Genomic DNA, 9,800 nt, shown 5'->3' with positions numbered 1-9,800 from the left:
AGGAGGGGGCTCTCTCTCTCTCTCTCCCCTAGCCCCTCATCCCCCTCTGGCGGTGTTGAGGTAGAGGGGGGGGGGTCCGGGCTGGTGCGAGCTGTTCAACCGGGATGTCCGTAGCCTTGTCCGTGTGGCGGTGGTGCGGGGTTGTGAGTGAGGGTCCGTCCGATCCTGTAGGAGAGGCCGTGAGGGGGGTCCGCCTGAGGAGAGGAGGAGGAGGAAGGGGCGTTAGTGTCAGAGGTCAAAGGTGGAGCCCCCCCACCCCCCAAACTCTCTCACTCACCCCTCCCCCCAATCACACACTCACCCCCCCCCCACCACACACTCACCCCGCCACACACTCCCCTTCCCCCTCTCCCCTTCCCCTCTCCCCTTCCCCTCTCCCCCTTCCCCCTCTCCCCTTCCCCCTCTCCCTTCCCCCTCTCCCCCTTCCCCCTCTCCCCTTCCCCCTCTCCCCTTCCCCCTCTCCCCTTCCCCTCTCCCCCTTCCCCCTCTCCCCTTCCCCCTCTCCCCTTCCCCCTCTCCCCTGTCGCCCTCTCCCCTTCCCCCTCTCCCCTTTCCCCTCTCCCCTTCCCCCTCTCCCCTTCCCCCTCTCCCCTTCTCCCCTCTCCCCTTCCCTTCTCCCTCTCCCTTCCCCTTCCCCTCTCCCCTTCCCCCTCTCCCCTTCCCCCTCTCCCCTTCCCCCTCTCCCCTTCCCCCTCTCCCCTTGTCCCCCTCTCCCCTTGTCCCCCTCTCCCCTTGTCGCCCCTCTCCCCTTGTCCCCCTCTCCCCTTGTCGCCCTCTCCCCTTGTCGCCCTCTCCCCTTGTCGCCCTCTCCCCTTGTCGCCCTCTCCCCTTGTCGCCCTCTCCCCTTGTCGCCCTCTCCCCTTGTCGCCCTCTCCCCTTGTCGCCCTCTCCCCTTGTCGCCCTCTCCCCTTGTCGCCCTCTCCCCTTGTCGCCCTCTCCCCTTGTCGCCCTCTCCCCTTGTCGCCCTCTCCCCTTGTCGCCCTCTCCCCTTGTCGCCCTCTCCCCTTGTCGCCCTCTCCCCTTGTCGCCCTCTCCCCTTGTCGCCCTCTCCCCTTGTCGCCCTCTCCCCTTGTCGCCCTCTCCCCTTGTCGCCCTCTCCCCTTGTCGCCCTCTCCCCTTGTCGCCCTCTCCCCTTGTCGCCCTCTCCCCTTGTCGCCCTCTCCCCTTGTCGCCCTCTCCCCTTGTCGCCCTCTCCCCTTGTCGCCCTCTCCCCTTGTCGCCCTCTCCCCTTGTCGCCCTCTCCCCTTGTCGCCCTCTCCCCTTGTCGCCCTCTCCCCTTGTCGCCCTCTCCCCTTGTCGCCCTCTCCCCTTGTCGCCCTCTCCCCTTGTCGCCCTCTCCCCTTGTCGCCCTCTCCCCTTGTCGCCCTCTCCCCTTGTCGCCCTCTCCCCTTGTCGCCCTCTCCCCCTTGTCGCCCTCTCCCCTTGTCGCCCTCTCCCCTTGTCGCCCTCTCCCCTTGTCGCCCTCTCCCCTTGTCGCCCTCTCCCCTTGTCGCCCTCTCCCCTTGTCGCCCTCTCCCCTTGTCGCCCTCTCCCTTGTCGCCCTCTCCCCTTGTCGCCCTCTCCCCTTGTCGCCCTCTCCCTTGTCGCCCTCTCCCCTTGTCGCCCTCTCCCCTTGTCGCCCTCTCCCCTTGTCGCCCTTTCCCCTTGTCGCCCTCTCCCCTTGTCGCCCTCTCCCCTTGTCGCCCTCTCCCCTTGTCGCCCTCTCCCCTTGTCGCCCTCTCCCCTTGTCGCCCTCTCCCCTTGTCGCCCTCTCCCCTTGTCGCCCTCTCCCCTTGTCGCCCTCTCCCCTTGTCGCCTCTCCCCTTGTCGCCCTCTCCCCTTGTCGCCCTCTCCCCTTGTCGCCCTCTCCCCTTGTCGCCCTCTCCCCTTGTCGCCCTCTCCCCTTGTCGCCCTCTCCCCTTGTCGCCCTCTCCCCTTGTCGCCCTCTCCCCTTGTCGCCCTCTCCCCTTGTCGCCCTCTCCCCTTGTCGCCCTCTCCCCTTGTCGCCCTCTCCCCTTGTCGCCCTCTCCCCTTGTCGCCCTCTCCCCTTGTCGCCCTCTCCCCTTGTCGCCCTCTCCCCTTGTCGCCCTCTCCCCTTGTCGCCCTCTCCCCTTGTCGCCCTCTCCCCTTGTCGCCCTCTCCCCTTGTCGCCCTCTCCCCTTGTCGCCCTCTCCCCTTGTCGCCCTCTCCCCTTGTCGCCCTCTCCCCTTGTCGCCCTCTCCCCTTGTCGCCCTCTCCCCTTGTCGCCCTCTCCCCTTGTCGCCCTCTCCCCTTGTCGCCCTCTCCCCTTGTCGCCCTCTCCCCTTGTCGCCCTCTCCCCTTGTCGCCCTCTCCCCTTGTCGCCCTCTCCCCTTGTCGCCCTCTCCCCTTGTCGCCCTCTCCCCTTGTCGCCCTCTCCCCTTGTCGCCCTCTCCCCTTGTCGCCCTCTCCCCTTGTCGCCCTCTCCCCTTGTCGCCCTCTCCCCTTGTCGCCCTCTCCCTTGTCGCCCTCTCCCCTTGTCGCCCTCTCCCCTTGTCGCCCTCTCCCCTTGTCGCCCTCTCCCCTTGTCGCCCTCTCCCCTTGTCGCCCTCTCCCCTTGTCGCCCTCTCCCCTTGTCGCCCTCTCCCCTTGTCGCCCTCTCCCCTTGTCGCCCTCTCCCCTTGTCGCCCTCTCCCCTTGTCGCCCTCTCCCCTTGTCGCCCTCTCCCCTTGTCGCCCTCTCCCCTTGTCGCCCTCTCCCCTTGTCGCCCTCTCCCCTTGTCGCCCTCTCCCTTGTCGCCCTCTCCCCTTGTCGCCCTCTCCCCTTGTCGCCCTCTCCCCTTGTCGCCCTCTCCCCCTTGTCGCCCTCTCCCCTTGTCGCCCTCTCCCCTTGTCGCCCTCTCCCCTTGTCGCCCTCTCCCCTTGTCGCCCTCTCCCCTTGTCGCCCTCTCCCCTTGTCGCCCTCTCCCCTTGTCGCCCTCTCCCCTTGTCGCCCTCTCCCCTTGTCGCCCTCTCCCCTTGTCGCCCTCTCCCCTTGTCGCCCTCTCCCCTTGTCGCCCTCTCCCCTTGTCGCCCTCTCCCCTTGTCGCCCTCTCCCCTTGTCGCCCTCTCCCCTTGTCGCCCTCTCCCCTTGTCGCCCTCTCCCCTTGTCGCCCTCTCCCCTTGTCGCCCTCTCCCCTTGTCGCCCTCTCCCCTTGTCGCCCTCTCCCTTGTCGCCCTCTCCCCTTGTCGCCCTCTCCCCTTGCGTCGCCCTCTCCCCTTGCGTCGCCCTCTCCCCTTGCGTCGCCCTCTCCCCTTGCGTCGCCCTCTCCCCTTGCGTCGCCCTCTCCCCTTGCGTCGCCCTCTCCCCTTGCGTCGCCCTCTCCCCTTGCGTCGCCCTCTCCCCTTGCGTCGCCCTCTCCCCTTGCGTCGCCCTCTCCCCTTGCGTCGCCCTCTCCCCTTGCGTCGCCCTCTCCCCTTGCGTCGCCCTCTCCCCTTGCGTCGCCCTCTCCCCTTGCGTCGCCCTCTCCCCTTGCGTCGCCCTCTCCCCTTGCGTCGCCCTCTCCCCTTGCGTCGCCCTCTCCCCTTGCGTCGCCCTCTCCCCTTGCGTCGCCCTCTCCCTTGCGTCGCCCTCTCCCCTTGCGTCGCCCTCTCCCCTTGCGTCGCCCTCTCCCCTTGCGTCGCCCTCTCCCCTTGCGTCGCCCTCTCCCCTTGCGTCGCCCTCTCCCCTTGCGTCGCCCCTCTCCCCTTGCGTCGCCCTCTCCCCTTGCGTCGCCCTCTCCCCTTGCGTCGCCCTCTCCCCTTGCGTCGCCCTCTCCCCTTGCGTCGCCCTCTCCCCTTGCGTCGCCCTCTCCCCTTGCGTCGCCCTCTCCCCTTGCGTCGCCCTCTCCCCTTGCGTCGCCCTCTCCCCTTGCGTCGCCCTCTCCCCTTGCGTCGCCCTCTCCCCTTGCGTCGCCCTCTCCCCTTGCGTCGCCCTCTCCCCTTGCGTCGCCCTCTCCCCTTGCGTCGCCCTCTCCCCTTGCGTCGCCCTCTCCCCTTGCGTCGCCCTCTCCCCTTGCGTCGCCCTCTCCCCTTGCGTCGCCCTCTCCCCTTGCGTCGCCCTCTCCCCTTGCGTCGCCCTCTCCCCTTGCGTCGCCCTCTCCCCTTGCGTCGCCCTCTCCCCTTGCGTCGCCCTCTCCCCTTGCGTCGCCCTCTCCCCTTGCGTCGCCCTCTCCCCTTGCGTCGCCCTCTCCCCTTGCGTCGCCCTCTCCCCTTGCGTCGCCCTCTCCCCTTGCGTCGCCCTCTCCCCTTGCGTCGCCCTCTCCCCTTGCGTCGCCCTCTCCCCTTGCGTCGCCCTCTCCCCTTGCGTCGCCCTCTCCCCTTGCGTCGCCCTCTCCCCTTGCGTCGCCCTCTCCCCTTGCGTCGCCCTCTCCCCTTGCGTCGCCCTCTCCCCTTGGTCGCCCTCTCCCCTTGTCGCCCTCTCCCCTTGGTCGCCCTCTCCCCTTGTCGCCCTCTCCCCTTGTCGCCCTCTCCCCTTGTCGCCCTCTCCCCTTGTCGCCCTCTCCCCTTGTCGCCCTCTCCCCTTGTCGCCCTCTCCCCTTGTCGCCCTCTCCCCTTGTCGCCCTCTCCCCTTGTCGCCCTCTCCCCTTGTCGCCCTCTCCCCTTGTCGCCCTCTCCCCTTGTCGCCCTCTCCCCTTGTCGCCCTCTCCCCTTGTCGCCCTCTCCCCTTGTCGCCCTCTCCCCTTGTCGCCCTCTCCCCTTGTCGCCCTCTCCCCTTGTCGCCCTCTCCCCTTGTCGCCCTCTCCCCTTGTCGCCCTCTCCCCTTGTCGCCCTCTCCCCTTGTCGCCCTCTCCCCTTGTCGCCCTCTCCCCTTGTCGCCCTCTCCCCTTGTCGCCCTCTCCCCTTGTCGCCCTCTCCCCTTGTCGCCCTCTCCCCTTGTCGCCCTCTCCCCTTGTCGCCCTCTCCCCTTGTCGCCCTCTCCCCTTGTCGCCCTCTCCCCTTGTCGCCCTCTCCCCTTGTCGCCCTCTCCCCTTGTCGCCCTCTCCCCTTGTCGCCCTCTCCCCTTGTCGCCCTCTCCCCTTGTCGCCCTCTCCCCTTGTCGCCCTCTCCCCTTGTCGCCCTCTCCCCTTGTCGCCCTCTCCCCTTGTCGCCCTCTCCCCTTGTCGCCCTCTCCCCTTGTCGCCCTCTCCCCTTGTCGCCCTCTCCCCTTGTCGCCCTCTCCCCTTGTCGCCCTCTCCCCTTGTCGCCCTCTCCCCTTGTCGCCCTCTCCCCTTGTCGCCCTCTCCCTTGTCGCCCTCTCCCCTTGTCGCCCTCTCCCCTTGTCGCCCTCTCCCCTTGTCGCCCTCTCCCCTTGTCGCCCTCTCCCCTTGTCGCCCTCTCCCCTTGTCGCCCTCTCCCCTTGCGTCGCCCTCTCCCCTTGCGTCGCCCTCTCCCCTTGCGTCGCCCTCTCCCCTTGCGTCGCCCTCTCCCCTTGCGTCGCCCTCTCCCCTTGCGTCGCCCTCTCCCCTTGTCGCCCTCTCCCCTTGTCGCCCTCTCCCCTTGTCGCCCTCTCCCCTTGTCGCCCTCTCCCCTTGTCGCCCTCTCCCCTTGTCGCCCTCTCCCCTTGTCGCCCTCTCCCCTTGTCGCCCTCTCCCCTTGTCGCCCTCTCCCCTTGTCGCCCTCTCCCCTTGTCGCCCTCTCCCCTTGTCGCCCTCTCCCCTTGTCGCCCTCTCCCCTTGTCGCCCTCTCCTCTTGTCGCCCTCTCCTCTTGTCCCCCTCTCTCCCCTTGCCACCCCTCTCTCCCCTTGCCACCCCTCTCTCCCCTTGCCACCCCTCTCTCCCCTTGCCACCCCTCTCTCCCCTTGCCACCCCTCTCTCCCCTTGCCACCCCTCTCTCCCCTTGCCCCCCTCTCCCCTCACTCACCCTCACTTCCTCCTCAGTTCACTGCGCTGGAGTTTGTACACCAGTTTGCGTTCGTGGCCGCTGGGGCTATGGCGATTGGTGTTCTCGCTCGCCTCCTTCTTAGTCCGACCCTTACGACTGCTGCCGACTGCGGGCCAGAGAGAGAGAGAGAGGGAGGGGGTCAGAGTGGGCAATAGACACAACCCCCCCCTACACACACCCACCTACCCAGCTCACACACCCACCCCCCCCAACCAGACACTCAGCCTCCCGCACTCTTTCCCCCCCGCCCCTCTCCCCCCAGGCCAAACCTCTGCGGGGCTCCTCCTGCTATCTGGAGATGTCTCGAGACACTTTCCCCCTGTCGATCGAGCCCTTTGCCTGTACACAGCAAGATCCCACCAGCGAGCAGCTGGTAATGACTCCCCGGAGCGGGGCCAGTGGGGGTTGTTTATCGCAGAATGAATATTGGGCCACGGGACACATCGGGTAAAACTCCACCAACGCCGCCCCCCCCACCCACCCAGCTCTCCCTCAGCACTGACCCTCCGACAGTGCGGCGCTCCCTCAGCGCTGACCCTCCGACAGTGCGGCGCTCCCTCGGCGCTGACCCTCCGACAGTGCGGCGCTCCCTCAGCACTGACCCTCCGACAGTGCGGCGCTCCCTCGGCACTGACCCTCCGACAGTGCGGCGCTCCCTCAGCACTGACCCTCCGACAGTGCGGCGCTCCCTCAGCGCTGACCCTCCGACAGTGCGGCTCTCCCTCAGCACTGACCCTCCGACAGTGCGGCGCTCCCTCGGCACTGACCCTCCGACAGTGCGGCGCTCCCTCGGCACTGACCCTCCGACAGCGCGGGCACTCCCTCGGCACTGACCCTCCGACAGCGCGGGCGCTCCCTCGGCACTGACCCTCCGACAGCGCAGGCGCTCCCTCGGCACTGACCCTCCGACAGTGCGGCGCTCCCTCAGCGCTGACCCTCCAACAGTGCGGCTCTCCCTCAGCACTGACCCTCCGACAGTGTGGCGCTCCCTCGGCCTTGACCCTCCGACAGTGCGGCGCTCCCTCGGCACTGACCCTCCGACAGCGCGGGCACTCCCTCGGCACTGACCCTCCGACAGTGCGGCGCTCCCTCGGCACTGACCCTCCGACAGCGCGGGCGCTCCCTCGGCACTGACCCTCCGACAGCGCGGGCGCTCCCTCGGCACTGACCCTCCGACAGCGCGGCCTTGGCACTTGTGAGAGTCGGGCAAGGTGTTTGCGCCCGAGACCCTGGAGTGGGACTTAACCCTACAACGTTCGGACTCAGAGGAAGCCACTCACTGTCGTCTTGAAGAGACAGGAGTGAAGGGAGATTCAAAAGCGAGAGCGGGGAGAGTCAGAATCTGGAAAGGTGCCGATTAAAAATTGGGACCAGCAGAGAAAAGCGACCAAAGGAGAGAGAGAAGCAGGCGAGATAGAGAATGAAAATGGTGATATTTTACATCGTGCCCAATTAATTCTCAGTCCGTTCTCTCTCTCTCTCTCTCTCTCTCTCTGGTTACTAGTTGGGACACTAAGGGACAGGTTTATGACTTGGCTCACTCCAAACAACTTAAGGTTTTGCCGTCATGTGATAGCCAGACTTCCGATCAACACCGTAAACATTTTCCAAACGTTTCAACACTTTATTTTTTTCAAAAGAAGGATCCAAAGTTTTACCTGGTCAAAACTTCAAAAAGTAAACCAGTTTCAAACTCGATGTTTAAAGATCTACTGAAAAGCTTTTTTTTTAAATCCAATATTAAGACTCCTCTCTTTTTAAACAAAAACAATAAATCTCAAATTGCGTCAGGTCACAATTGACCAATTTTTATTGGTTTTTGAAAAGTAATGTCAAAGCGTCTGGTCACAAGAAACTTTTTTTGAAGACGTTATGAGGTTTTTGCACAGGTTTTTTCAGAGAAAATGATATTGTGAGGTCGTTGCATGCAACAGGGAGGGAGTTTGAGAGAGAGAGAGAGACGGGGAAGGGGACCCCACAGGTTCTTGAGTAACAACGAGTAGGCTTTTTGCCCACGGTTTTATCAACATCGAACACCACGACCCTCTGTCGGAGGGTCAGCGCTGAGGGAGCGCCGCGCTGTGGGAGAGTCAGCGCTGAGGGAGTGCTGCGCTGTGGGAGGGTCAGCGCTGAGGGAGCGCAGCGCTGTGGGAGGGTCAGCGCTGAGGGAGTGCTGCGCTGTGGGAGGGTCAGTGCTGAGGGAGCGCCGCGCTGTGGGAGGGTCAGCGCCGAGGGAGCGCCGCGCTGTGGGAGGGTCAGCGCCGAGGGAGCGCCGCACTGTCGGAGGGTCGGTGCTGAGGGAGCGCCGCACTGTCGGAGGGTCAGCGCCGAGGGAGCGCCGCGCTGTGGGAGGGTCAGTGCTGAGGGAGCGCCGCACTGTCGGAGGGTCAGTGCTGAGGGAGCGCCGCACTGTCGGAGGGTCAGTGCTGAGGGAGCGCCGCACTGTCGGAGGGTCAGTGCTGAGGGAGCGCCGCACTGTCGGAGGGTCAGCGCCGAGGGAGCGCCGCAGTGTCGGAGGATCAGCGCCGAGGGAGCGCCGCACTGTCGGAGGATCAGTTTGCAAGCACGTGAGAGGCAAAGCTGTGGAACTCACTGCAGATTCGATCGCTGATGTTGTAGAAATCGTACTTGTCGTAATATTCGATTTCAAAGGTGCTGGCTTGCAGCTTCTCTGTTGTCCCGGCGTCTGCCATGGTCCCACGGAGTTTGATCTAGAGGAAAGTGGTACTTTGCAATCGACTCCACAAAGGGCGAAATCTGTTTTGAGCTGGACTTGCTTTTCTCAACTTGTTTATGGCAAAAAAATGATTACATCAGCCCTGGAGCAAGCGGAAGGGGGAGGCGGGACCATCTGACTCTGTGTGCCAGCCAGATTTATTTACAGTTAACACAGCCTGTGTGATTAACACGCTGTTTCCCTCGAGTTCCCCCGATCAACCCTCCCTCCCCCCACACTCTCAGGCAGCGCGTTCCAGACCCTAACCCCCTCGATTGACCCTCCCTCCCCCACACTCTCAGGCAGCGCGTTCCAGATCCTAACCCCCTCGATTGACCCTCCCTCCCCCACACTCTCAGGCAGCGCGTTCCAGATCCTAACCCCCTCGATTGACCCTCCCTCCCCCACACTCTCAGGCAGCGCGTTCCAGATCCTAACCCCCTCGCTGCGTGAAAAAATTTCTCCTCCTGTCTCCGTCGCTCCTTTTACCCATCACCTTCAATCTGTGTCCCTCTGCTTCTCGATCCTTCCCCCAATGGGAACAGTTTCTCCCGATCCACTCCGCCCCAGACCCCCTCGTAATTTTGAACACCTCGATCAAATCTCCTCCACCTCTTCTCCGAGGAGAACAGTCCCCACTTCTCCAATATATCCACGGAACTGAAGTTCCTCATCCCTGGAACCATTCTCGTGAATCTTTTCCGCACTCTCTCTCTGTCTCCCTCTCTGTCTCTCTCTCTCTCTCTCTGTCTCCAATTCCTTCACATCCTTCCTAAAGTGCGGAGCCCAGAACTGGACACAATACTCCAGCTGAGGCTGAACTAGTGTCTTATACAAGTTCAACATAACCTCCCTGCTCTTGTACCCTACGCCCCTATGAATAAAGCCCAGGATACTGTCTGTTTACTAACCGCTCTCTCCCCCTGTCCTGCCCCCTTCAATGATTTATACACATTTACCCCCATCTCCCTCTGCTCCTGCACACCCCTTTAGAATTGTCCCCTTTATTTTATATTGTCTCTCCGCCTTCTTCCGACCAAAATGAACCTCTTCACACTTCTCTGTGTTAAACTGTATCTGCCACTTGTCTGCCCACCCCACCAATTTGTCTATGCCCTTTTGAGGTTCTACACTGTCCTCCTCCGAGGTCACAATGCTTCTGGTTTTTTTTTATACGCGTTATCTCTTTTTTGAAGAATAAACAAAGATGGACATTGATATTGCTGATCCTTGAGAAGGTGACAAGCGACCAGCATGGACTGGACTG

The 9,800-nt window shown here is 64.2% G+C and overlaps 1 protein-coding gene across 1 annotated transcript; it reads right to left on the bottom strand.

Annotated features, from left to right (window-relative positions):
* LOC144678123 (nuclear protein 1-like) lies at positions 1-8,941 on the bottom strand. The gene is made up of 3 exons (XM_078538024.1): positions 8,411-8,941; positions 5,797-5,923; positions 1-194 (listed from the first exon to the last, which is right to left on the bottom strand). The coding sequence occupies exons 1-2, from the start codon at positions 8,508-8,510 to the stop codon at positions 5,799-5,801; spliced, it is 225 nt and encodes a 74-aa protein (XP_078394150.1). The 5' UTR covers positions 8,511-8,941; the 3' UTR covers positions 1-194; positions 5,797-5,798.
* Between the last annotated feature and the right edge of the window lie 859 nt (positions 8,942-9,800).

Source organism: Cetorhinus maximus, unplaced genomic scaffold (genome assembly GCF_964194155.1).
Source record: "Cetorhinus maximus unplaced genomic scaffold, sCetMax3.hap1.1 HAP1_SCAFFOLD_3649, whole genome shotgun sequence".
Lineage (NCBI taxonomy): Eukaryota > Metazoa > Chordata > Chondrichthyes > Lamniformes > Cetorhinidae > Cetorhinus > Cetorhinus maximus.
Note: the sequence above shows the minus strand (reverse complement) of the source record. Positions and strands in the feature narration are given on the sequence as shown.

Bases quoted from the DNA above. Each gene is read 5' to 3' on its own strand.
- LOC144678123 (XM_078538024.1), bottom strand. From the start codon at position 8,510: ATGGCAGACGCCGGGACAACAGAGAAGCTGCAAGCCAGCACCTTTGAA. The intron at 5,924-8,410 runs GTGAGTTCCACA...TCTGGCCCGCAG, and splicing joins CATCAGCGATCGAATCTGCA to TCGGCAGCAGTCGTAAGGGT.